This window comes from Ipomoea triloba, chromosome 2, assembly GCF_003576645.1.
Source record: "Ipomoea triloba cultivar NCNSP0323 chromosome 2, ASM357664v1".
NCBI classification, from domain to species: Eukaryota; Viridiplantae; Streptophyta; class Magnoliopsida; order Solanales; family Convolvulaceae; genus Ipomoea; species Ipomoea triloba.
The window spans coordinates 3,654,353-3,680,521 of record NC_044917.1 but is presented as its reverse complement, the minus strand read 5'-3'; the positions used below and the strand labels follow the sequence as shown (position 1 = coordinate 3,680,521).

Sequence of the window (26,169 nt, the reverse complement as noted above, 5' to 3'; positions counted from 1 at the left end):
TGGCTATTAACATCAGCTATTAGCTCCTCCTACTCCTCCTACAATCATTTTCAAGAAAAAAAGGAAAAAACAAATGGGACTTCTTTACAGTCATCTAAAGCTAGTTCTGATAGTTTTATCAATGCATAGTGTTGTTGTTCTATCATCATCATCATCTTCGGCGTTGCCAGGAACGCATAAGCGGTGTGTAGAGAGCCAAAGAATGGCTTTGGCGCAGCTTCGAAGAGATTTTATCGATCATCCATCGCCCTCTGCTCCATTTTATGCTCCATTTTATGACCAGTCTACCACGAAAGTGATGAAATGGGATATGGGCGAGGATTGTTGTTCTTGGAATGGGGTAACGTGTGATCATGCTGGTTATGTTACTGGGCTTGACTTGAGTTCCAGTATGCTTTCTGGCCATATTTCTTCCATTTTCAAGCTTCAACATCTCCAAAGTCTCAATCTTGCTCGCAATAATTTCCAGCTGAGTCCGATTCCGTCGGGGTTCGAGAAGCTGAGGGATTTGAGGCATCTTAATCTCTCGTATTCGTGTTTCTCCGACCAGGTTCCTGCGGGGATTTCGAAGCTGACGAGGCTAGTGTCGCTTGATCTTTCCACGATGTCGTTTTGTGAGTTGCCGCCGACGTTTAATGACCCGGATTCCGACCGGATTTTTGAATTTGAAGAGCTCCATCGTCTCAGGCTGGAAAAGCCAAATCTTGAATCTTTTTTCAGGAATTTGAGGGGTTTGAAAGTGGTTTATCTTGATTATGTAGACCTGTCTGCTCAAGGGTCTAACTGGTCTCAAGCTTTGTCTTCTGCTCTCCCTAATCTTGAGGTTTTGAGTCTTTCCCATTGTCGTCTCAATGGCCCTATCCACCCTTCATTTGGAGGGCTAAAATCTCTGTCTTATTTGTGGATAGACAATAACAATTTGTCTTCTGAGGTTCCTCCTTTGTTGGAGAATTTTGTAAACTTGGCAAGTCTCAATCTGGCTTCTTGTCAGCTCTATGGGGATTTCCCAGAAAACATCTTTCTCCTTCCAAACCTGCAAAGAATTGATATTTCAACAAATGGCCTTCTGAATGGCCAGTTTCCAGAGTTTCCAAAGAACAGCTCTTTGCAATATTTGGCACTTTATGAAACAAACTTTCATGGAGAGTTGCCCAAGTCCATTGGGAATCTTCAATTTCTGGAAAGTTTGTTGATTTACACTTGCAATTTCTCAGGTTTACTTCCACCATCACTTTCCAACCTCACTAGGATTTTTGAGTTGGATATTAGTTACAACAAATTCACTGGTTTTTTGCCCCCATTTCATAGTGGAAGTGTGTCAAATCTCTCAGACCTTCGCGTGTCGTTCAATCTTCTCACGGGTGGAATTCACTCTTCTGTTTTCACACTGCCTTCTGTGAAAACCTTGTACCTTAATGATAACAAATTCAGTGGTGAACTCGACGAGGTCTCTGATGCATCCTCCTCAGTTTTGGAGACTTTGTATTTGAATGGCAATCACTTGAGTGGGGTGGTGCCTGCAACAATCTTTGAGCTCCCAAACCTTATTCGTCTATCATTGGCGTCTAACAACTTCAGTGGTAGTGTGAAAATGGAGATGTTGCAGAACCTGAAAAACTTGACAAGTTTAGATCTTTCCAGCAACAGTTTGACAGTTGAAACTGATGTCAAAAGCTTTGATTTGCCTCAACTAGAAGAATTGCATTTAAGGAAATGCAATTTATCTGAGTTCCCAATTTTCCTGAAGAGCCAAGTTCAACTTAGAACCCTGAATCTTTCAGATAATCACATACAAGGTTACGTTCCTGATTGGCTGGGGAACAACATTCTCAATGAGCTGGATCTTTCTCACAATCCAGTTGATTTTCTTGAACTGGGAAATGGCTCATTTGCAACGCTAGGGAAACTGGTGATGCGCGCCTGTAACATGTTTAAGTTCCCCGAGTTCTTGAGAGGCCTTGATTCCTTATGGTTTCTTGACCTTTCTGATAACAAGATAGATGGGCAGACACCAAGCTGGATATGGAAGAATTCACTGCAGTATGTGAATGTTTCTCACAATTTGTTATCTGTCATTGCTGAGTTTCATTCAAATGTTTCTTTGAATAATTTGACAACTCTTGATCTTCGTCGCAATCTTCTCCAAGGATCTCTTCCAGTGGGACTGTGCAAACTGAGCAACTTATCCATTCTTGATGCCTCACACAATAATTTGAGTGGCCTGATCCCAGACTGCCTGGTCAGGATTTCAACTTTGTCTGTGTTGAACCTGCAAGGCAACAAATACCATCAAATGCCTTCTAATTTTGCATCAGCAGCCAGGCTTCGCTCTCTGAATCTCAATGGCAACCGCTTGAAAGGGAAGCTGCCAAGATCTCTGGCCAACTGCAGAATGCTGGAGGTTCTTGATTTAGGGAACAATTTGATATCTGATACGTTCCCGTTTTGGTTAGAGAAACTCCCGGCACTCAAAGTTCTTGTCTTGCGAAACAACAGTTTGTATGGCTCGGTGGAGAAGCATCCCGGGGCAAAGTTTGTGCTACCAAGCTTAGGTATAATTGATCTATCTTCCAACAGGCTCACAGGGGAGCTGTCCATAGAATTCCTGCAGAGCTTGAGTGCAATGGTTATGGTTGGGGGAAATGAATCAATGCCCAAGGTCATTGGACAGTATGAATACTATCAAGATTCAGTGACCATCATGAACAAAGGATTGGAGATGGAGTTTGTTAGGATATTGACTATCTTTGTGTCCTTGGATCTGTCAAACAACATGTTTCAGGGAAAGGTCCCGGGGATAATTGGGGAACTAAAATCATTGATTGTGCTTAACCTGTCTCGAAATGTCTTTGATGGGGGGATCCCTTCATCACTGCAAGAGTTGTCTCAGTTAGAATCTCTAGATCTCTCGAGAAACAAATTCTCGGGCGTGATTCCTCCACAGCTCACCATCCTGACTTTCTTGGCGGTGCTGGATTTGTCCTACAACCAATTGACCGGTCGCATTCCTTCGGGGTACCAGTTCAACACTTTCGAGAATAGTTCCTACAAAGGAAATGCTGGATTATGTGGAACTCCACTCTCAAGGAAATGTAGTCCAGATATTGCCAATCCTTTGGAACCATCACAGGGTGAGAGCTCTGAAACTGAAGCCATGTTTGATTGGAAATTTGCAAGTGCTGGATTTGGGTTTGGAGTAGTAGCTGGATTGACAATTGGGTTTACATTCTTGGCAGATATGATTGTCCAGTGGCTTGTAAGGGACAAGAAAAAGTCGAGAAAGAACAAGTAAAAGAACGAGGAATACTACATGTACTCTCACTTTTTACTTCGAATAAAAAGTCAGTTTTTATTCATTTCCTTTTCTGGTTTCAATAAAATCTAGACATGTAATAAGAGTACACTCGCATCATATATAAGGTTATTATAAGGAGATAAAATCTGCATATATGTTTTTTTTAATGCACCATATTGGTTCTCATGTATTCATAAAGATGTGGTTCTTATATGATCACTAATATATATTATACAGTAATAGTAAAATATGCACTAGTGTGTAGTTATTTTTAAAATTTTCTAGTTAACTTTTTACTATTTTTAGTTATAAATTAATAAGTTTATTTTTTAAAAAAAATTTAACAACTTGTTATTATATTTTTATTACTTTATGTTTTAATTATCATCACGTTCATACAAGTCAATAAAATTTGATTCCAATGGAAAATCTGCGATTTTTCATATTACAGTTGAAAGGAATCATACAGTTGTATTCAAGTTACGTTGCTCTTCAAGGACAAGTCTAAATACCAAATCTTCCAATCATACAGATTTCATATAACAGGATCACAAATTTATTGGTTTTGCTTGTACCAACAACAATTTATTGATTCTTTCCCACCCACTGTACAGCCTATAATCAATTTTGTGGGGGAAGAACTGCCTGAACATCATTCTTCCTGGGCATCCAAAGAGGCCACAACAGAAGTCATATTGGAAACAAAAGTCTGTTACAACCCAGAAAGTTGTAACAAGTGACTATGCTTTGAGTGACAGCCGAAACTCCAGAAAGTAAGTGAGAGAAGGCATAGGTGTACTTCGAGTGGCAGCCAAACTCGAGAGGGAGAGGCTAAAGAACAGCAGCTCATATAATATAATCAATCTTCACCAGAAAGATCTCCCCACCGGACATTATGCTTGGCAGCAAGGTAATGTGCTCCAACAGGGCCCCTACTTCCATATGGATACAGCTCTGGTGCAATCTTCTTCTCTTCCAGCTCTTTCAAAAGAGGTGTAAACAACGCCCACGCAGCATCAAGCTCATCGCTTCTAATGAACAACCTTCGTTCTCCTTCTATTGCGTCCAAGAGGAGCCGCTCATAAGCATCTGGTATTTCGGTTGGATACCTTGGCAAAAGAAATCAAGACAATGAAGTAAACCACTTTCGAAGATTAGAGAAACCAATGCAGACATGCTTGTGTTGTGCAATCTGAAGGGAATTTCCCAGTTATTCTTTTATCACTGTTATTGCAAAGTTGCACTCCACTACACTCATTTTTGTATAGATAAACACCACTTCGTGATCAACTATGGAACCTTAAAAAAAGACCAAGAACATTCTTATATAAACTATTATCATATCTAGTTCTATTCATAAATTAAGGTACCATATGCAGATGTATGCTGAATTTTGGGGATACTGCAATGTTGAATGAAAAATCTTACTTCGCTCTGTAAAGCAGATTAAGGTCACTGCGGTCAAGTCTCATCCCGAGACCAGGAATCTTGTTGTTGACTTTCAAGTATATGGCTTCATCTGGTTGTAAGCGAAGCACTAGCTCATTTGTTGCTTTGTCCATATCAGTTCCAAAGTTATTTTTGTACAAATTGCCAGGAACGTGTCTGAACTGAACCCTGATCTCTGCTCTGGATTTCCATAAAACAAGAACACAGGTCAATTGTTATTGACAATTTGACATTGGAACCCTCAATAAGACAAAAATTTGGAAAAATCAATGTTACGAATACGGCAATCCACATACCGCTTAGTGTGCAGAGCTTTCCCCGCTTTCATAAGGAAAGGAACCCCATCCCAGCGGGCATTGTTAATAAAGAGTGCTAAAGCAGCAAAGGTTGGAGTAATACTGTCCTTGGGCACAGTTGGATCATCGGTATATCCTGGATGGGACTTAAGACCCTTGCTGTGGCCTTTATACTGGCCTATAACCATATCTTCAAGCTGCAATGGCCTCATTGACCTTAAAACTTTCACCTGAATCAATTAGGGTAATCATTAAGTTACAATAATTTCTTTTTTTCCCAAAACCAAGCCATCTAGGATCAGAACATCACAACTCTATAGTCATTCATTACAAAGGGATGGATAACACGAGAGGTAGAATATGTACGAGGACGACGTATATGGTAAAAGTACGAACAAGGAATACATGAATAAACAGAATGATTTGTATGCTATTGAAAACCTTTTCATTTCGGACATCTTCAGCATCCAAGCTGACAGGTGTTTCCATTGCAAACAATGCTAATATTTGAAGCAAATGATTTTGCATAATATCTCGGATGATCCCGTAATTATCAAAGTATCTGTAAACAAGGGAGTGAGTGCTGGATTGTAAACTCAAAACTTAACTATTATATTCAAGTTGTAGTAGTAGCCAGACGAGCCTCACCCTCCTCGTCCCTCAGTACCAAAATCTTCAGAGAATATAAACTGCACATTGCGAATGTAATTTCTGGACCACAGAGGCTCGAAAACAAGATTTGAGAAACGAAGAACTGAGAGATTCTCAACAAGCTCCTTTCCCAAGTAATGGTCGATTCTTAATGAAAAAAAAATAGAAAGAAAGACAAAGTCAAGCTTTCCCATTATCACTAAATTTCCCAATAAAACAAAAAGTTGGACTGAATATACCGGAATATTTGCTCTTCAGTTAAATACTTCATTAGACATCTTGTCAACTCTCTTGATGATTCAGAATCACGTCCAAATGGTTTTTCAACAATGACCCTTGTCCAACCACTTGTTGAAGACGCTTTACCACTAGCACATTTCACCACATCCACAAATATATTTGGAGGTATTGACAAGTAAAACAACCTGTTAGATACTCTACCACCCTAAACAGAAAATTGTATTGTTAGGAACTCTTTATAATGCACTAAACATAGAAAAGCAAGATAAAAAGAGAAAACTGGTTTTTATCAGATTTTAGAGGTGGTTGTTGATATCTAACTACCTCCTAGATCAGAGTATAGAAAATTGCATCAAAATTCAAAATACATTTGGTGCAGCTTCACTAAGCAAAATTTCAAAATTATCTTTGGCTCTACATTTCCTTCTTCATAGAAATGATAGTGCAATGTAGATTATTAATCAAATAATTTTTAGTTCCATGTCTTCCTAGACTTCTTTTGCCAATAAAAAATGTACTAGAATTTTCTAGAGTTGAACAGATTTTAGCATAAGGATCACCTCCTTTTCTTTTAGTTTTCTGTCCAATTCTGCAAAATGATCCTCGGAACTGTATTGACCGGAGTGATAAAAGCATCTTTTCAGAAACTGTTCCATCTTGGCATCACAATTCTCCCTGCATGCTCTCATCAAATGGACCAAATCAACAATTCTTTAACTGTGAAAGTATTACAATGTTTAATGTCAATAACAAATTCAAAAGATAACAGACCTCTTATCAATTCTGCAAGTTAAAGTTGTACTGATCATGTCCCGTAGTTCCTCATCATTCATTTTAGTCCGAGCATAACCAAAGACAACAAAATTCTGCAGAGTAAAAGCAGTATAAGTAGCTGTAGCTGGAGCCTCCAATGTATATAGTATAACGGGAGAAAACTAAAGATTTGACCTCTGGAAGACAATCTTCATAAAAAAGTGCAAACAAAGCTGGAAAGATTTTCTTCTTCGCAAGGTCCCCGGAAGCTCCAACAACAGTTATGCTGAGCATGGACTCCTCTTTTGCTAACTCAAATAAAGGAAATTCTTCTGGCAACATTGCAGTTGAGCCTTTTTCAAACACAGACAAACATCAGACATTCTTTTTCAAAATTTTTGGAGCTTATTGTTGAGCATATAATATATAAACATGATGTGCAATCCAACTATTAGCTTAGGCTTTTAGTTGAGATGGAACACATGTTTCAATTGGTATCAGAGACAACTTCATGCCAAAGGTCATGGTTCCGCACAGGTGAGAGGGTGAGTATGCTTTTAGTTGAGATGGAGCACGTGCTTCAATTCTTACAAAATCATCAAGAATTTTTTTAAAAAGCGAATGTCAGTCAGCCACTTTTTAAAGATTGACAATGCAACAGAACTACCCAAACAGTACCAATATCCAATTCCAGTACCAGGAGTTTTTCAAATGCTAGTGAAAGCTGATAAATAAATGTTTAAATACTACTCAGTAAATGTAAATCATAAATCAAAGATGGGAGGGACTTTCCCAATCAAATAAAGCTATATAAAATAAAACCAATTGAACGATACCCAATTTGAGCAAAAAAAGTAAAGCAAAATAACAAAAACGCGAGAAGATAATGATAGGTGTAAAGAGTGCAAGGAAGGAAACAAAGCCGACCATCCTGCAGAGACACGGCATTGAGAGAGTAGCCATTGGAGGACATGATCTCAAAATGCTTCTTCCTTGTTTCGATTTGACCACAAATTCCCGAGACCCAATTCAAGGAATGGATTCTGCGCGGCGAAACAGCGAACTTTCTCCTGGAATAACAAAACGTGTCGCGGTGAAATACGGAGTGTGAGATCATCGCAGCAGAAGAAGAGGAAGAAGAAGGGCTAAATTGCAACAGCCTAGCCATGCAGTTCATCCAGAAACAGCTAGCTAGCTCCGCGCGAAGCTTTTTGGGGGTTTTAACAGAAGAATTAACGTGAAAAAAAAAGGTGTTAATTTGGAATGGTTATGGATTTTATAATCTATTGGAATTGGATACATACAACATGAAAGAATTAATAGCGATTAAGAGTTGAGTTAACAAGTGTTAGAGGAAAGCGAGTAGAGGAAGAGTAAGATTGTGGCGGGGCCCTTTGAAATGGTGATATTTTATGTGAGGTCAAGATTTTCCCCCCTCTTTCAATTTGTGGATAGACATTACTATCATACTATATCCGGCCAAAGCACCATAATTGGCCGCCATTTTATCATTTTAACTTCAAATTAAATAACCATAACTAACCACAACATTACAACTTCCATTATATTAAAAAAAAAATTAAATAGACCATCGAACTTTACTCAAAAGTATAATTAAGTTATTAAACTTTTAAAAAGTATAATTAAACACTCAAATTTGTCATTTTTGTGCATCTAACCTCAATAGCTAGTCATCCACTTGAAATAATCCATAATTAAAATTCCAACAACATTTCCGATACTAATTCCGCGTGATCCTAAAACTTGAAAAAACAAATTAGGTGACCTTCTCCCCATAAGAAGACAACCGAGCGATCGTCTTCTATAATGGAGAAGGCGACCAGCCACCGGTCCAGTCGTCTTCATTCTCCATTGGAGAAGATGAATGACTGGTTGGCTTCTCCATTCATTGGAGAAGGCAACCTCTGGTTGTCTTCTCAACTATATCGATCGTCTTCTCCAGTGAAAAAGGTCACTGGAAGTTGTTTTTTAGTTTTTAATGGTCATGAATAGTGGTTAGCGCCAGTCAATGATAGTCAACGACGATAATTTTATCTGTAAATCGAACTTATTTGACTCATTTTAAAAATTTTGAGTGTTTAATTACACTTTTAAAAAGTTCAAATGTTTAATTGTATTTTTTAGTAAAGTTCAATGTATCTATTTGTCCATTTTTCTTATATTTTTGTTCACATAACTAACCACCTACAAACATAACATCACTTATATAAGGATAAGAGAGTAGAGAGGAAAGAATTTATAAGAATTTCCTTACTAGAATCGGTTTTTTGTTAGGGGAGGAGGAAAAAGAAAAAAGAAAAGAAAAAGAAAGAGTTTGTTACATGCAGCTTGCGTGCCAAGCATCAGGCTCACCACCCCTCACACTTTTTCTTTTTTTTTTTCTTTTTTCTTTTTCATACATGGTTTTAGGTTCGACAAAAATACCCCAATTCAACATTTTTGTCATTTTGAATGCTCCTAGGTATAGCGCAGATTTCCTTTAATTTTTATTTTTAGTTTTAATAGTTATTATTTTGTTCATATCTAATACTCCGTATATTTTTACGATCATTATTCTATAATGACAAAAATGTGATGCAATCAAATAAGACCTAAGATTTGCAAAGATGAGTACAGTGACCTTTTTATGTAGTTGTCAATTTTGGCCATATAAAAAGGACAAAGAACAAGTTAAAATAACGCATCAATTCAAACAATCTTTTCCCCCACCCGTCACCAACTAAGATGAACTACTTTATAAGTAAATAAAAAAAATAGTTTGAAAATGTGTTTTCTAAACATCTTATAATAATTAATATAGTTATATATCCTACATCAAAATATTGAAACTTAAAAATCATTTCAAGGGGATTTTAAAACTATTAGAGCTCTGTTTAAGACAGTGTTAGAGCGACTCACTACTCTAAATACTTGAATAAAATGTCATTTGATTGCTACTTATTTAGGTGGTACATATTAATCAAATGCATCATCCCAACACTTAGGCCAATCCCATTAGCCATTTTGGACACAAATTAAGGAAAAAAAAAGTGACAAGTGTGTTTTTCAAACAAATGGGAAGATGTAAATAAACGTGGATTTTCCTCCTGCAAATTCCAAATTTTGTCAGCCCAAGTGGGGCCCACCTTTTGGCATAATAACTTCGTGAGGAGCAGATTCGCGCCCAGGCGGGCTCGTAAAATTATTACTCCCTCTGTCCCATATTACATGTCCTATTTACTATTCATTGGTCAAACCAACTCTTCCTTCTTTGCTTATTTTCTTTAATAATTTTTAATTATTTTTAAATTTAATTTTTTGTGTTTAATAGTACTTTTAATGTAGTTTCTAAATATATAAATTTTATATATTAATGTTAAACTTAATAAATTTTATTATTTTCTTTACCAGTCAAGCCTCGTTAAACGAACCAGACAACCATTTTGGGACGGAGGTAGTACTTTTTAGTTTTTTTATTTGTTTTTTTCAGCTTTTGTTTTTTATTTTTTTTCCTTTTCTTTTTTTCTTCCGCCCTCATTTTCTCTTTCCTAATCACACTTACAAAATCTCCTCAAAAACTACACCAAAATTTTATCTATTGGAGAAGGCCTTATAGACGAAAATTGAGCACAAAAAGTTAATAAAATGATGAAAAGTGCAACACCAATCATAGTTTAGGGGTGTGAATACGACCAACACTTAGAGACGAATTCTACAATTATCTTATAACTTAGGTACGGAAAATGCAATTTCCCTAAAAAAAATCATTTCACTTTTTTCTATTTTAGTTTCCTTTTATTTTTTGTTGTTTATTTTATTTTATTTTTAAATTCCAAAGACATTTTCATTTTTCATTGTCTTTTAAACGTTTCTCTTAATTTTTTGAAATTCGAATATTGGATTAAATATTACTCAAAAACGGGGGTACTGTGACGCATTTATTTCGCAATATGAACAGAATAGGATGACGTCATTATTAGTGAAAATTGACTCGCTCAAATTATTTGACCAAGTCGTATTCCCACTCCCGACAGACGACAGCTAATTAAATGGTAAAACAGAACTTTAATGTATATAATAATTATAATTATAAATAAATTAAACTTTAGTTGTCACTAATCTGTCTTACAAAAAATCAACAGTAATCGTCTTACATTCGGATATGTCTGTAATCCCTTAAACTCACCACCCACCAGCTCGCACTCACGACAAAATAAATAATTGTAATAATAATTATTATTATTACTATTATTATATGAAAAATAAAAAAAATAAAGCAAAAATTCAAAATTTCAACTGGTTGTTAGGATTTTTAATAATAATAATAATAATAATAATAATAATCATCTGTATTTATTCCAGCTAGCAACTATTACTAAAATGCATCTTGTTTTATTACTGCTGCTAATATAAAACCCTAGCAGTTGACTTACTTTTAATCCATTAGTAGTACACCAAGTTTTTATCAATCTACAATTTTTAAGATGGGATGGACCGAAAAAGCTATTTTTATTGGATATTGCAATATTTGTATCATCTATTAATTTTTTAATCAATATTTGTATCATTTAATGTAATTTATAGCAAGTGTTAATGTGCCATTGTATTTTCTTTTTTAGACTAATTCTTTTTGTGCTTGTAAGATTTCAAGAGTAGCAAAATACACTCTCATGGGTTAAATCTCCAGGCCAGCTGTCCCACCCAATTGAGGTGCCTACAATCCAGCGAGGGGTTAGCCATTGTGTTCGACGGTGGAGACCCTGGGTTACACCAAAAAAAAAAATTAAAAAAAATACACTCTCATGGGTTTTAAAGTAGTCCATATTCACGCCATTTAATTTTATCTATACCTCATGAGTCATGTCATTATACTTTCACGGTTGTAAAACGCGATATTCTGACCACTCAAAAAAGTTATTGGAAAAGTAAGGTTTATGCATGCACCTTGCGTGAAAAAAATAAAAATAAAAACTCGACCACCAGAAAAGTGGTTAGAAATTTCAACTACTTTACCCGATGATTACAGATGTAAAAAATGACAGAAACACCTATTTGTGACCGAAATTCTTAGTTTTCGAGTAGTCAATAATCTAAATATTTTCCGCATGTTTAATGTTAGGTTTGTTAAATGCCTAAATGGCTAAATGTTTCAAAAATATCAAAGTTACATCATTAGTGGTCTTGAGAGCATCCTTTTCAAAGTATAGGGCCTCCTAAGTCCTAATCATACTAATAGGTGACAATGACCTAATTTGTAGTCTAGTTTTCAATAAATGGGAATATATATAACAGTTGATGAGTATAGAATATACTATATGCTTCTTACTTTACTTTCTGATATTAATAACGCATTATGAACTATATGAAGCACGCTAGAAACGTACATTACTCAGTATGTATCATTTTTTTATGCAGGTAATATTATTATTTTTTGTCTATATGAAGTTCGAACTCTAGATATTAGAAAATTTGTCTATTCAACTTAATTAGGAGCCAAATCACTAAATCTCAACTAATTAATCGCACAAATAAGATGAACGCATAACCTACGACTCCAACAAGTTACTCATAAGAAATAAAGTAAAATCAAATAGTACTATGAATATTACCCACCACCAAGAGACGTAAATATAGAAAGTAGTAGGTATCAATACATATAAATTAGTTAGTGTTGATAAACCTATAAAACAGCTAATGTAGATATGTTTGTGTAGTTGTATATATCCAGTACTACAGTACATATTATTATTGTTGTTAAAATAAGGTTAGCTCTTTGTCAAATTAATACAAGTTACTTGTCAATTATACAAGGAAAATTACATCTAAATCATGCCTTATCAAAAACTGTAATTTTCAAACTGAATATGGTCCATACAAATAATTACTGTAGTACTTGTATTGAAACCTCTTGGTTGGACCATTGACTTGGCAATTTGGCTTACCAAGTCCTATACTACATTACTATCCAAAGGCCACGTGTCCAAAACTTGTTGAGCAAGGGTAGTTCATACAAATCATGTCTGCCCCTTCGTTACTTCAGGGATAACCAGGGTATGTTTTTGTTTTGTAGGCATCATATTATATTTTTATCATTGTAAAATTCTTTTGAATTTCGTTCAGATTTGACTCTAAAGTTTTTTACATGGCATACACATATAATAATCGATCTTACAACTTTACAAATTATATTAGTTGTCTATTTATTGAGTAAATTCAAATTGTCGGGTTAAGCAATGATAGTTTGGAGAATTCATATGTTAGTCCCTTGGTTATTACTTTAGGAACTAAATAAAAGTTGATCTTTCAATCTTATAGTTGCATTTTTCATTAACTATCTTAAACTTCACACTTACATTACCAGTTCATTTGTTGACTATTTTGAATTGTCGAATTGAACAAGGGTAGTTTGGGAAATCATATGTCTGTCCCTCGAGCACTTTAGGAACTAAATAAGAATCGATCTTTTAATTTTACAGTTACATTACTAGTCTATTTATTTACTATCTCAAACTATCTAGTTGAGCAAGGGTATATATATAGTACGTAGTCTGGGAAAATCATTTGCTTGCCCCTTATATTACTTCATCTAGAGCTAAATAAAAGTTGGTTCTTCAATCGTATAATTGCAATATATTATTCATCGATTACTTGAACTTTACAGTTACATTACTAGTCCGTTTATTTGCTATCCCAAACTTTCAAGTTGAGCGAGGGTAGTTTGAAAAAATCATTTGTTTGTCCCTTGGTTACTTCATTCGAAACTAAATAAGAGTTGATTCTTCAATCTTAGAGCTCCGTTATTTCCTGATTGATCCAAACCAACTAATTGAGTAAGGGTAATTTGGGAAAATCATCTGTGTGCCCCTTAGTTACTATAGGTAGTAGACTAGTAGGGACTGAATAATTGTAGGCAGCCACAAATTAACCCCCACACCCCCCCCCCCCGCGGAGCAAGGGCATTTCGGGGAAATCATGTGTCAACCCCTTTCGTCACGCCAGGGAGTGGACGCCTCAACACTATATAAACCACTCCGTCTCTCCACGCTCCAAACCACACCTTTCAAAATCTCCATTTTTTCCCCCATCATTTTCTGGGCTTCAATCTCTCCGATCAAGACATGGATAGCGCAAATCCTCATCACTTCAACTTCCTGAGTGCGACTTTTAAGGTTGTGGTCTCAGTTTCCCTCTTCTCCTTCGTAATCTCCCAGTACTCTTCCCTGATTCTGCCTCTCCTCCTCCACTCCGCCGACGAATTCTCCTCCTACTCCTTCTCAGTCAACCACCTCTTCCGCTACAGCTCCGACAGGAACATCGTCTTCCTCCTCTGCAATGGGATTCTCGTTTTCATCATAACCAATTCCGGAGTGATCGCCCCGCCGCCCCGCAGCCGTGAAAGCCGCCGGGAAAAACCCGCCGACAATCCTATAGTTATGGAAGTAAAAATCGCAGCACCAACAGCAGAAGAAGAAGAAGAAGAAGAAGAAGAAGAAGTGGAAAGGAAAAAGGGAGATGGAACTCATGAAAGGGTAATTTCCATTCCTCATCATCAAGAAGAAGAAGAAGAAAGGAAGAAGGGAGATGATGAAATAGTGGAGATTTACAGTGATAATCACCATCATGAAGAAGAAGAAGAAGAAGAAAATGAGGTTGGTTGTGATGATGATGATGATGATGAGCTGAAGAAGAAATGCGATGAATTCATAAAGAGGATGAAACAAGACATCATGAGGAAGTAATTTTTAAGAATTAGATGATGATGATGATGTTGTTGATCGAGTGGATAGATAAGGGAGTTAAGCTTGTTTAGCCAATAGGATATGATGATTAAGAATTAGGCATGTATTTATTAGTATTCCTGTTCTAGCTATTTTTTTCCCCTGTTTCCTTCTTTCTACAACTACTTCCCCTTTTTCGAAGGAATCAATGAAAGATTTTTTAAAATAAATTTGGTCCAAAAATGTCTTTAGGCCCGGCGAAGGGTACCTATAATTGACATACTCAAATTATAAAAAATAAGAATCTATAAACTCAATAAACTTGATTAGATTGCCCTCGATAATGTTACCTTGTTTGCTCAAACAATTAGCAGACTTTAGAAGAATTAGCACAATCCATTGCTCAAAGAAGAAACAAAATGGAACTCACACCTCTTGTTCAAGATTGTTCATAGTAAACATAGAAACTTTAATATTAATCTCAATTTTATTAACTCACCAAAAGGATATATATGAATTTCATGAAACCTTCAAAATCTTAACTAAACACTGATAGGGACCAATACGAAGAATCACAAATACCTATATGACTACGCCATTTAATTATTAATCCATAATAGTTCGACTTTAGAAGAAATTTAAATGTCAACTCTATATATATATATATATACACACTATACACACACACTATAAAATTTTGTATAAATTGATTGATGTGTGATGCACATCGTTATCCACTACATAGAAGCATCACTAAGTAGAGAGTCTCCTCTCTTGTCTTTAATTACTAAGCAAATTTTTTTTTTAATAAAAAAGTTAACTCAGGATGTCATCAATCATTTCAGGTCATTAAATATAAATTGTTTTTAATAAATTCATAAATTTAACTTATCAAATGGTGATGAACAAATTAAAGAATAAAGAATTACAACATTTTTGGGTGCATCACCAAATGATGATCCGCATACAGCCGAAGCTTTGGCCGTGAAAGAAGTTTTATTTTGGATGAAGAACGAAGATTGGAAAAATGTTCGAGTGAAAATGGATTGCCCCAATGTTTATCATTTTATTAACTCTCCAAATCGGGACTTATCTTATGCTGGAATTATTATCTCTACCTATTGATCTTTATTAGCAAGCACTTTGATTCGGTATCCTTTCATTTTGTTCATAGATCAGCGAATCTATGGCTCATACCTTAGCTAGAACAATTAATTCTTAGGCTGAATCGCATATTTGGTTATTTTTTATTCCTTCTTGTATTTAATTGTTTTTCCGAGAGGGGAAAAAAAAAGAAGGATAAAGCTGGTTTGTTAAGGAAAGATTTGATGTGAATAATGGAGATTTGGAAATGAAAATTTGAAGGGTTGGTTGATTGAAGCATAATAATAATAATAATGTGCAAAGATGAGGCTTAAGATTGAGTTAAGGCAATAATGAAAAACAACATATATACACATAGATGACGTGGACGATCCACCATCCATATGCGTATATACATTATATCTAATTAATTGCAAAACATTCACCACCTTTTTCAACCTGGCCTGTAGGCAACCATGTATTTACGTAGTTTTATTTTACGTTGTATTGATTGAAAGGAAGGTGGAAAGAAGTAGCCAACCTTGACTTTGAATATTCGAAGTCTTTCACAATATGACAGACAAGAAAATTCTACGTTTTATGTTCACACGTTGTCGAAGACTTAGTAGTTAAACACCTCCCTGCAGTGTTCAATTCTCTCCCGAACCATATAACAAAGACTTGACTCGGACTTCTTACACTCCTAATCGAAAAATATTGTAATTTTACGACCACTAGATAAACCTACATTGTAACCCTAACCGACAAAAGATATATTATAATGAAAATTTGATTATATTGCTCATAACTGACCAACTCATCTCAAACCAAGGAGCCTAATACCAATAGGTCGCTCTCGCTAAGAATCGAGCTTGTAATTTTATAGTTACCAAGTGACCAGTCTAACCAATTTGGATGAGGTTAATTGTTCCCATGTAAGTATTATTTCTATTGAATATAATTGTGGAAGATCAAATTCTTTTTGTATTGAATTGAGATTTTAGCTCAGATAAGAAATCGTGAATGGTAACTCGATCTCATAAATGTTAGTTATTGGATATGCATAATTTGTTTCTACATACCAATGTTTGTGTGTATGTTGTTATACTAAGATAATGATAACATATGATATCAACCCCCAATATTTGCAAATCAGAATATATGATTCTGTTAAAATCTTAAACAGCGATGTTGCTTATTAAACATGAGCTGTTCTCTTTTTACTTTATGAGATATTTCTTCCGATCCCCTGCCCCCTTGTCTTTTTCAGTTTTCTGGTAATCTTATCTCTCTAGAAAGATTGGATTGGTAATTCCACTTAATATTATACTTCAAATAATTTTGGTCTTTCATTGTTTACTCCAATTTGTCAATTTTATGTTAAATTATATGCCAATGGTTTTTACATCTCCACATCAACAACATTTGATTAACCATAAATGTTTTTTATGTGAGTAATTTACTTTCTATTTCCTATCATGACAACTAGTTATTGGTGTTAAAGGAACATCCTAATATCCTATAGAGATTATACTAAATTTAGTAGACTTAAATGGTTTTTTTTTCTTCAAATGTAGTCCTCAACAAATAATTTAACAACATTCTGCGCATTATATATATATATATATATATATGAAAACCAAACAACACAATTTCATTCAAAATTGTCCACGAAGTAACGAGTCGGAATCCTTGCTCCCTTAGTTTGAGCAAATCAACTATGGATAACCTACACTGGTTTACTTCATTGTGATCTTTTACTGACTAGAGTCACAAGGCATAATTTACGCTCACTCAAAAAAAAAATTGTGAGATTTCCACGTGGCAAGAGCTACTTGAAGAGTGACATCTCAACTGCCCAATACAAACATGAGAAGCTAACTTAGCAGAAAATGACTACCCACCAGCAACTGTTCAAACCATCCAATTATCAAACAGTAAATAGGAAGCATGATTTTCCAGTTTTCACAACCGACCAACGACTCCTTCATTGACTTGGCCCACACTCAATCCTCGTTACCTTAAACCAAGAATCCATCCCACTTTGACTGTTTTGAATTATAATTACCGTTTCAAGAAACAAGCCATAGATGACTTCTTGTTCGTGTAACTAATCTCCAACAATTTCCTTTGTACCTGCTACAGAATTAGCTCTGCTTCTATGCAAATATCCATCAACTTTAAACCAACCGGTTTATATACTCTCTACCGACTAACAAACAGAAACTACACTGCATCTCATGAAGACAACTATGTTATGTTCCCGGACATTCGGCCGGTTGAGTTTAGGTTTGACATGTATCCAATATTTTTCAACAAACTGCATTAGTATCTGCATCTTGTAGAATGAGACTAATCTAGAGCGTCTTGCCTGGGTTTCATTCGGAGGTCAGTATCGGTAGTGACTAGTAACAGGCCTAGTTTCGACAAAGATTAATCTGATTCAAAAAATGGTGGCCAGGCCAGGTTCATGGTAGGCTCAGGCTTCGAGCCAAAAAAAACCCATTTATAGGCTCAGACCCTAATATCACATACCAGGCCTAGACCTATAGACCTATTCAGCGAAAGTCCAGGCTGACTCGGCTCATTTCCACCCCTAACTAAAGCAGATATGTTAGAATCTCGATAACTATTAGTACATTACTTTCACAATATTCGTATGGATTAAATCATGAGCAAGTTTTGCGTGAACTTACCCCAACAAGCTCCTGCTCGGTCACTAGAGTTTCCCGTGTTCCAAAACAGACTCTTTCGCTGCTTCTCCCTTAAGTCTAATACACAAAAGGTTTAGTAAGGTCAGCAACGAATGGAAAATCATACTCCCAATTTCACATGTAAAAATTTATTATGCACTAAAATCAACTCAAATAGTAAAAGGCACTTCTCAAGTGATTACATAAGTCTGTGGCTTAACAAATGGAATAAATACAGATATCACCGCTTCAAGGCATCTATGAAAATTCATCTCAATAAAAGGCATGATACTTACAAGTTCATATACACTTACTAAGCTGTTAGTGACCTCAAAAAGTAAAAATTATTTTTTTTAAAAAAAAGTACAAACATAACCATCCAGAAAGCTAATCTTGCTGAAGGAATATTAAGATCTGTATTAATGGCCTCTATGTGGTTTTTCCACATTGAGAGTGCCATGTATTTGCTAATAACCAAAACAAAACTATTTCTTTCCTCTAAAGAAAAAATAGAGGTGCGCGGTATAGATACATTAACCAACGGGTGCCATGTTTCAACCCTGAGTTTCACCGACATTATTAGGTACCGAACTCAAAGTAACTTCTTCAACAACAGGCATGCTTTGTACGTGTTCAAGAAGCTGTCTGAGTTCTCGGTCAACATAACTAGCACGCTCCTTAGAGATCAATGATTCCGAAAATATACTTGCAGTGAGAGCATGGAAGGCTTGAGAATATTCATCGGTGTTCGTTTGAATGATCGAATCGCCAAAGGGAATTAAGGAGCTCTCCATCAGCCACCTACGGGGAAAATATTTTCCGGGAATCTGGAAGTAGTTCTTTATTAAAAGCACACGAAGGCAATGCCTGCATAAGATGCCAGAATGCTCAAACTCCTTACAAGAACAGTGAACTTGTTCATTCTCTGGAATCCAAATCACAAAGCACTCCCCTTCCATTTTCTTATAATGTCTCACGAGATATGAGCCATTAGGCATTTCTGTAACCGAATACTGCATCGAGAGCACGATCTCATGTTGCATGGCACTGAAAGCATATGGTGTTAGAATACTCCTAGCATGTTCTTCTAGAGGCATGCAGGTTTTTATGGGCATATAAAGAAGCTTTTCCTTGCTATGGTTCATAAAGCTGATGGAAACACTGACCTGAAAAATAAATCACGGGGACTTGGTAACCTGCTCAAAAAATATAGAGACGTAGAAAATAAAGATCATACTAACCTGCTCAAAAAATAACTGCAGATTTGACTGTTCACTCAAGATATGTTTCAAGAATGTTTCAACCAATTTTGAATACTCGGGAGTCATAGAATGGGCCAGGAAAAAATTACGAATATAAGAAATTGGCCAGGACATTCTGTAAGCAAATAGCAGAGCAATGTGTTTATCTGATCCAAGTCCATATCGAGCAACCAGATGATTCCATTGATGTTCAAATTCATCTACGTTTTCTAATTGGCTGATGATATCAAATTCAGATTTGAATTCTGCATACTGCACTCCAAGTGGCGTAGAGAACCAACTAGACAATTTCGGGAGAATTTTCCAAAGACAAATAACATGCTTTGTATTAGGCATCTCATTTGCTATAGCATCCCTGAGCTCAGAATCTAAATCAGTGACAATTGTCTCCGGCTGTCTTCCTTCCATACAATGAATAAAAGACTGCAAAAAACACAAAAAATGACTCATAACCAAATATATAATTGTATACAGATTCAAAACATATCGTAAATCTCCATGTCATATGTCCAAACCTGTAGAGCCCAAGAGAATGACTGTGATGTCTCATCCTGCAGCAGAACACATCCAAGAAAAATTGCCTTCCCATGATTGTCAATTGCAAACCACACACCGAGCAGCATATTATATGTGATAGAGCGATATGTGGTGTCAAATGTTACCACATCACCGAAGATTGCAGCTGCCCGAACTGCATCCCCATACACCCACGCAATATTTTCAACTTTTCCATTTCCATCTGTGGTATACTTGTAAGCAAATTGCTCATCCCTCTCTTTCGCAGCCTTGCAAGACTCGAGCAGGTCAAAAAGGTCATTTTCCCTTTTCTCTGTGATCAGAGCATCATTTTCTTGAACAGTTTTCTTACACGTCCTAACAAAGTTCCTTACGTCTTTTTCTATAAAAGGCAACTGACCAGGCCGAACTCCCTTTTCTAACTCCAACACCTTCACAATCTTGTTCACCGGAAACCCAGCTTTGGACAGTAAAAGAATACGCTCTTGATCAGGCTCTTGAATTTTTCTATAGGCAGGAAGGAGCCGTACTTGATCATCTTCTAACAATTCATGGTTGTGAACATTACTGAATTGAGAAACATACCATTGAGCTACACCATCAACAAGTTCCTTCGTCAAGTAGAGTTTTGCATCGCATCCACACCGCACAGACTTTCTGTCCCTAGGGTGCTCCACGTTGGCCTTTTTCCTAGGCTGGTTAAACCCAGACCTGTAACACACAAAATCCCTTCGATAAACCCCCAAATTTTGGCTCTCAGTCGAACGTGCTTTGCGTATTGAAAACCCATTCTTCCTTGCAAAGCTGCTATAAGACTCATAAGCTTCATCGTCACTTTTAAATATCTGGCCAACGTATGGAGTACAGATGTTTTCTTGTGACACAAAGGATGCGAACCCGCTCTTTGCCATTTGAGCACCACTTGTCACCTGATCATCCCCATCACATTTAACATAACACTTCCAATCTCCACAAGGGCACTGCTGTCTTTGAATCCAAATGTTATTCAATGTCTTTGCAGCCATTATTAAGGAAGCAATATACACAACCTAAGTGACAGTTTTCATTTGATTCTCATTTGACTCAAAGCATGAATTATTAGTAATTACCACCCAAGTAGTTCAACACTTCCAACTGCCACTTCCCTGTCTGATTAAACGATTCAACAACAACTAAGACAAGTACAAACTAGAAATCTCAGCATAACAACGGATACCCACAGCACAATGAAGAGAATAATTCAATAAATATTTAAAAAATAATCTAAAAATTAAGAACTTTCTAAATTGGGTTTATCCTAAATGGTTTAAAAAGAAAGAAAGGCAAAACCTTTGAGCCAATTCTAGAAAAAGAAATGCAATACTGATAGCTGCATAGGATAGTCAATTTCAATTACTAAGATGAATAAGCAAATCAGCCACTAATTTGGAAGATGATTGAATAATGGGGAATGATGAACTCAATTATTGAGTCGAAACACGAAACGAATAAGTGATTGTATATACCGGGAGTCGGAAAGTGGAAATCTTGACAACAGCGACGATGATAGTGTGGCTGTGATAAAACTTCCGACCAGCAGCAGCCTGTTCTTCAATCTTCACCTTCAAATTTTGTCTTATCTGATTTTCTTCGTCTCCTAAAGGCTACGAGCATACTATTTTAACTTTTTGCGGTTTTCTTCACCTCTTCGGTCCCTACTAAAATAAGGTAATTTGTTGGCCAACGTTGGACAACTTTCTTCCTGGTAGATCTACTACAAGAAGTTGGGCCTTTGTGACCCAAGCTGGCACCTATAATTTTGGGAAATTATATCATAATCCCGTCTGAGTTTATGATGAATTATGTTAAAGTTCATTTATAATATACTTACACATTTATTGTTAATGTACTGCAAGTTCATTTAACAATGTGTTTATGTTCATAAATTCTGTATTACAACTGTTAAAAATGAACATATAATATATTTTTGTATAAGGTCTATCCTACAAAATGAACTGACTAAGGAGTTTGATAATTTTAATCCTTCGGGTATAATTACAGTTTCATATGCAAGTCAAGTGAAAGATAAGTATATTTATAAATAGATAACCATGTTGAGCATATAATACAAAAATATAAATGTGCAGTCCAACTATCAGTTTAGGCTTTTAGTTGAGATGGAGCACATGCTTTAATTAACCAAACTAATTTATACTTATATAAAATGGTTGTTTTTGGTGCATAATAGCTGGAACGTATATTCGGTTAATAATCAAGTCAAAATAATCAAATTTCTTAATCTATTAGGGAAGAATGTATATTTTGAATAGTTAGATGATTTAATTCGAAATATCTCTTGATTAAAAAAAATATATATTTATCTACTCTTTTTCTTTAGTGAATTTTTCAACCAACTTAGCTCCATTCATCCTAGAGTAAATATATGGGCACAAGTGGCATAGCTCAAGTTTGGAACATCTGCGTCTCAAATTTTATGAGTACTTTTCATCTTAAGAAAAATGAGACTTTTCATCTTAAGTAAAGAAAAATGAACAATTTTATCAACAATCTTAAGCTTTGGGCATAATATTTTTGTATTATATATACTACATGATGAAATTAGACTTTTCCCAATAGGATTATTTGATAAACTAGTTCAAAATATAACACAATGCAATAATAACATCAAGAATTAAAGAGAATATTATTGTCAAGGGAAATTACTACATCAAAGTAAGGACACCAAGTTCTCCTTTGCTTCTTTTGACACCCCTTATTCCCATGCAAATTATTCACAAAAATTGTTTAAAATCATTTCAGGTAAGACGATCTCATACAAAACCAACTACAACAATATAAACTCGTAACACCACATCCAAGACAAAACTTGTCTGAAACCGTCTCATGTAAAACGATCTCACACAATCGACCTACTACAATAGTAACTCCTAGCACCAGAATCTATGTCAAATCAAGAGTTGGCACCAAATTAAAGTGCATATCTCATAAACCAATCAAATACTCGCGCAATCATCATCTGGCTTGTTGCGCCTTGCCATCAACAAGAAGACCGCAACCATCAGAGCCCCACCATCTCTGATCTGTGTATAAGCTATCAAGCAATTCATTTCATTCAAGCAGGCAAATCTGGAAGACATCAATGCTCTCGAACCACACAGAAGCATGAAAAGGAAATCAGGACGAAAAGAAAGAGATAGTGAATTAGTGGTTTCACCTAGTCGTGTAATCTGCCATGAAGCTCGAGGTTCATGAGGGAAGGAGATGAATGACCACTGCAGGAAATAGCAGCAGCATCTACAAATAGTTATAGAAGATATGGAAAGAAGAGCTGTAACAAAGTTTTAACGGAAATCAACAAGGATCACCTGTGAAATATTAACTTTCGCAAGCATCAACAAGAGCCAATGAATTTAAGAAAAAGACGACAGATAAATACTAAAGTACTATAACTAATCCACAAATAGAAATTTCTTATTTTTCTCGGAGCATCAGTTGTTAGGGTGTCAAAGGCTCAAAGCACTCATCATAGCATAACAGTTCAATGGCATTATCCTTTACCTTAGCATATATTAACCAATAACCAGTTTATTTCCCACCTGTGCCCTGTTGCACAATGTTGAAAAATGAAGTGCTATTCGATATTCTCTTATTTTACTCATGATAGATTGTTCAAAGATTCATTGGGCTAGTTGATTAGTAGCTGTATGTCACTATGACAAAAACCACCTAGAGCAACTTCAAACTTACATTCTCAATTTGTCAACAAAAACCTGTCACTTCTGCATATGCAGGTTAAAATGATATATACATATATAACTTCAGATTCCATCCCCGCCCAAAAAAACAAGGACAAGTTTCTGAAAGAGAAAGAGAAACAATGTTGAAGCAAAGCTGCAAAGGTACACAATTTCTAGCCTTCTACATCACAGAAGAATTTATGAAGGAAGCCCAAGCACACGAAAGTCAACAAGCATGGTAGAGGCAAACAATTGAATCAGACATTCAGTGAAATTGAGAAAATGAAGGTTTAAAAAAAAGAACTGGATTTGTGTCAAAATACTGTAGCAACTTTGATTTTCCATGGCGGATGGCTTATATATGTAAAAGTACCATGAGATCTTCCCTAAGTTTTACATTCGTGTAACATCTGCAGGTGTTTCATACAGAGTAATAAGTCAAACCTCTATAACAATGACAATGAAGCTTGAAAAGCCACTATTCTGAAAGTAAATGGCATATCCTCAAGCATACATCTTAGCAAAGTCCATACACATTTGACGATCTCGCTTGTCTCCCCAGCCTCCCCAACCTTTGAACCCAGCCTGATATCCTGATTGGTGCTCGTGAACATGCACTCCCCAATCTGATTTGATGTTGGTAACCTTATCATCATCTAGAAGATCAATAGACACGGCACCATTATCAATGCAAGCTACTTTGTCAGCCCCTTGATGCAAGCCGCATCTCCCAAAATGAACAGCACTTGTCTTTGGCCCACGTAATGTGTAAACAGGCGTACCAAATGAAGGGTAAACTGTAGCCCACATTGTTATATCCCAGTTATAATCATCAAATGCACAAAATTTTGCTGCCTTCATATGTATTTTCTTCCATACAGTTCGATTAAAGGCATAGCCCACATTCCCCATCCTTTCTGCTATCAAGCTATCCCATCCCTCTCCCCTCGACTTCACTTCAGATGGTGCCAAATTTGCAGCATAGCAATCCGGACACTTACGGGGCTTCAGTTCAGCAAGAAGTTGCAAATTGCGATATGCATTTGGGAAAATGAAGTGGTCCTCCTCTATGAAGAGGATATGACCTACATGATTACGAGTCTCCCTTAGCCCATCCCATACAGTATTCATCATCCACCACCAATGATGCTTCAAAGACACAATCTTTGGTGACCGGTGATTCCCATACTGATCAGGGGTCCCTTCACAATGCTTCTCAGCCGGATCATCATTATCCTTACAATCTCTGGGCGATACACCCGGAAAACTACCATTGAATATATGGGGAGAGTACGGAGAAAATATCTGTTTCACTTGGCAGAATCTGATCCCTTCCACAATCTCATTCATCTCATCAAAGTACCCATCATGACTAACAATCAGCAGAGTTTCACTAATCCCTGTAACCCGGGAGAGGCTATCAACTACTACCCGTAGATACTTAGGCCGGTTATGAACATACAAAACAATCACAATATGATCCTTGGCCAACCTAGGATACAAATCCATGTTCCTAGGAGGCAATTGGTTTCTCACCTCCAATGAGATAGACAGCCTGTTTTGTTTAGGAAGTTTCAACTTCAACTTCACTTTTTTTGTGGGCGGGGGTCTACTAAAATCCTCAATTTCAAAACTTTCAAAACCCTCATATCTATAGCTGGTAATTAACCCAGAAATTGTGTTGGTCCTAAGAAGCACTAACAACAATAACACCCCTAATACAATCAGCAGCATCCAAGAAATCAACCGACGAAAGGCGGCGTCTTTAATCCTACCCTTTCTATATGAAGACATCACTTTCATCATCCCCATCTCAAAAATCAAAACATTCCCCAATAAACCTAGCTACCCAATCTTTCAACAGAGCAGATAGATCAAATCAGTAACTGGGAATCACTAAAACGCATCAGTAACCGTCGTTTATAGTTGAAATTGAAACGTATTACATACCCAGGAAGTGAAATCCGAGGCTCTGCAAATCTGCACTGCTGAACTCCAGAGAAGACACCAAACCCACTACAAGAAAACCTTAAAACCACGAGGCGTTGACCAAGTCTTATCCAAACCCAGGGATGAAAAACCCTCGCTGGGATTTCTCGGGAAGACTTGGAATGTACGTATGTGTGGAAGAAAGATGGAGAAGTGGATGCTAGAAGTTGGAAAGACTTGAAGGAATTTTGCGGTGTTGAGAAGGCAGAAGCAGACAGATTTATTGGAGCACTATTCCATGTGAGTTTGGTGTGAAAAATGGGAATGGAGGCTTCGAGGATCGCTAGGTGGTTGCGTGACTAACGTGCCGTGCCAATCCAAAATTTTTTATAAATACAAATTAAAAAAATATCAAGTATTTACTGTTATGAATTAGGGTATAAATGAGCCGAGTCGCTCGGTCAAAGCTCGGTTCGAACTCAGTCAAATTCGAACTACTCGTTTAATAATTGAATCGAGTTCGAACTCAAATAATCTAAGTTCGTGG

The 26,169-nt window shown here is 36.3% G+C and overlaps 5 protein-coding genes across 6 annotated transcripts; 2 read left to right on the top strand and 3 right to left on the bottom strand.

Annotated features, from left to right (window-relative positions):
• Nucleotides 1-73: 73 nt before the first annotated feature.
• On the top strand, nucleotides 74-3,292 carry LOC116010082 (receptor-like protein 7). The gene has a single exon (XM_031249345.1). It carries the CDS (start codon nucleotides 74-76, stop codon nucleotides 3,290-3,292), a length of 3,219 nt encoding a protein of 1,072 aa, XP_031105205.1.
• Nucleotides 3,293-3,711: 419 nt separating this feature from the next.
• LOC116010267 (glucose-6-phosphate 1-dehydrogenase, chloroplastic-like) lies at nucleotides 3,712-8,036 on the bottom strand. Its single transcript, XM_031249590.1, has 10 exons — nucleotides 7,612-8,036; nucleotides 6,880-7,037; nucleotides 6,703-6,797; nucleotides 6,492-6,606; nucleotides 5,931-6,136; nucleotides 5,689-5,838; nucleotides 5,482-5,602; nucleotides 5,041-5,270; nucleotides 4,724-4,924; nucleotides 3,712-4,404 (listed from the first exon to the last, which is right to left on the bottom strand). Exons 1-10 carry the CDS (start codon nucleotides 7,859-7,861, stop codon nucleotides 4,155-4,157), a joined length of 1,776 nt encoding a protein of 591 aa, XP_031105450.1. The 5' UTR covers nucleotides 7,862-8,036; the 3' UTR covers nucleotides 3,712-4,154.
• Nucleotides 8,037-13,741: 5,705 nt separating this feature from the next.
• On the top strand, nucleotides 13,742-14,632 carry LOC116010513 (histone H3.v1-like). The gene has a single exon (XM_031249950.1). It carries the CDS (start codon nucleotides 13,803-13,805, stop codon nucleotides 14,421-14,423), a length of 621 nt encoding a protein of 206 aa, XP_031105810.1. The 5' UTR covers nucleotides 13,742-13,802; the 3' UTR covers nucleotides 14,424-14,632.
• Nucleotides 14,633-18,311: 3,679 nt separating this feature from the next.
• Nucleotides 18,312-21,627, bottom strand: LOC116011164 (putative protein FAR1-RELATED SEQUENCE 10). 2 transcript variants are annotated; one of them, XM_031250688.1, is made up of 4 exons: nucleotides 21,462-21,627; nucleotides 19,956-21,128; nucleotides 19,420-19,863; nucleotides 18,312-19,344 (listed from the first exon to the last, which is right to left on the bottom strand). In XM_031250688.1, the coding sequence occupies exons 2-4, from the start codon at nucleotides 20,979-20,981 to the stop codon at nucleotides 18,733-18,735; spliced, it is 2,082 nt and encodes a 693-aa protein (XP_031106548.1). In that variant the 5' UTR covers nucleotides 20,982-21,128; nucleotides 21,462-21,627; the 3' UTR covers nucleotides 18,312-18,732. The 2 variants fall into 2 exon arrangements, with proteins under 2 accessions (XP_031106548.1, XP_031106547.1); XM_031250687.1 differs by having other exon boundaries at nucleotides 19,956-21,105.
• Nucleotides 21,628-23,976: 2,349 nt separating this feature from the next.
• LOC116010401 (alpha-1,6-mannosyl-glycoprotein 2-beta-N-acetylglucosaminyltransferase) lies at nucleotides 23,977-25,968 on the bottom strand. The gene has a single exon (XM_031249799.1). The coding sequence runs from the start codon at nucleotides 25,503-25,505 to the stop codon at nucleotides 24,198-24,200; it is 1,308 nt and encodes a 435-aa protein (XP_031105659.1). The 5' UTR covers nucleotides 25,506-25,968; the 3' UTR covers nucleotides 23,977-24,197.
• Nucleotides 25,969-26,169: the final 201 nt, after the last annotated feature.

Bases quoted from the DNA above. Each gene is read 5' to 3' on its own strand.
- LOC116010401 (XM_031249799.1), bottom strand. From the start codon at position 25,505: ATGGGGATGATGAAAGTGATGTCTTCATATAGAAAGGGTAGGATTAAA.
- LOC116011164 (XM_031250688.1), bottom strand. From the start codon at position 20,981: ATGGCTGCAAAGACATTGAATAACATTTGGATTCAAAGACAGCAGTGC. The intron at 19,864-19,955 runs GTTTGGACATAT...TGTTTTTTGCAG, and splicing joins CATTCTCTTGGGCTCTACAG to TCTTTTATTCATTGTATGGA. The intron at 19,345-19,419 runs GTTAGTATGATC...TTTATTTTTCAG, and splicing joins TGCAGTTATTTTTTGAGCAG to GTCAGTGTTTCCATCAGCTT.
- LOC116010267 (XM_031249590.1), bottom strand. From the start codon at position 7,861: ATGAACTGCATGGCTAGGCTGTTGCAATTTAGCCCTTCTTCTTCCTCT. The intron at 6,137-6,491 runs GTGATCCTTATG...TTTTCTGTTTAG, and splicing joins GAAAACTAAAAGAAAAGGAG to GGTGGTAGAGTATCTAACAG. The intron at 5,603-5,688 runs GTGAGGCTCGTC...CCTTGTTTACAG, and splicing joins GGTACTGAGGGACGAGGAGG to ATACTTTGATAATTACGGGA.
- LOC116010082 (XM_031249345.1), top strand. From the start codon at position 74: ATGGGACTTCTTTACAGTCATCTAAAGCTAGTTCTGATAGTTTTATCA.
- LOC116010513 (XM_031249950.1), top strand. From the start codon at position 13,803: ATGGATAGCGCAAATCCTCATCACTTCAACTTCCTGAGTGCGACTTTT.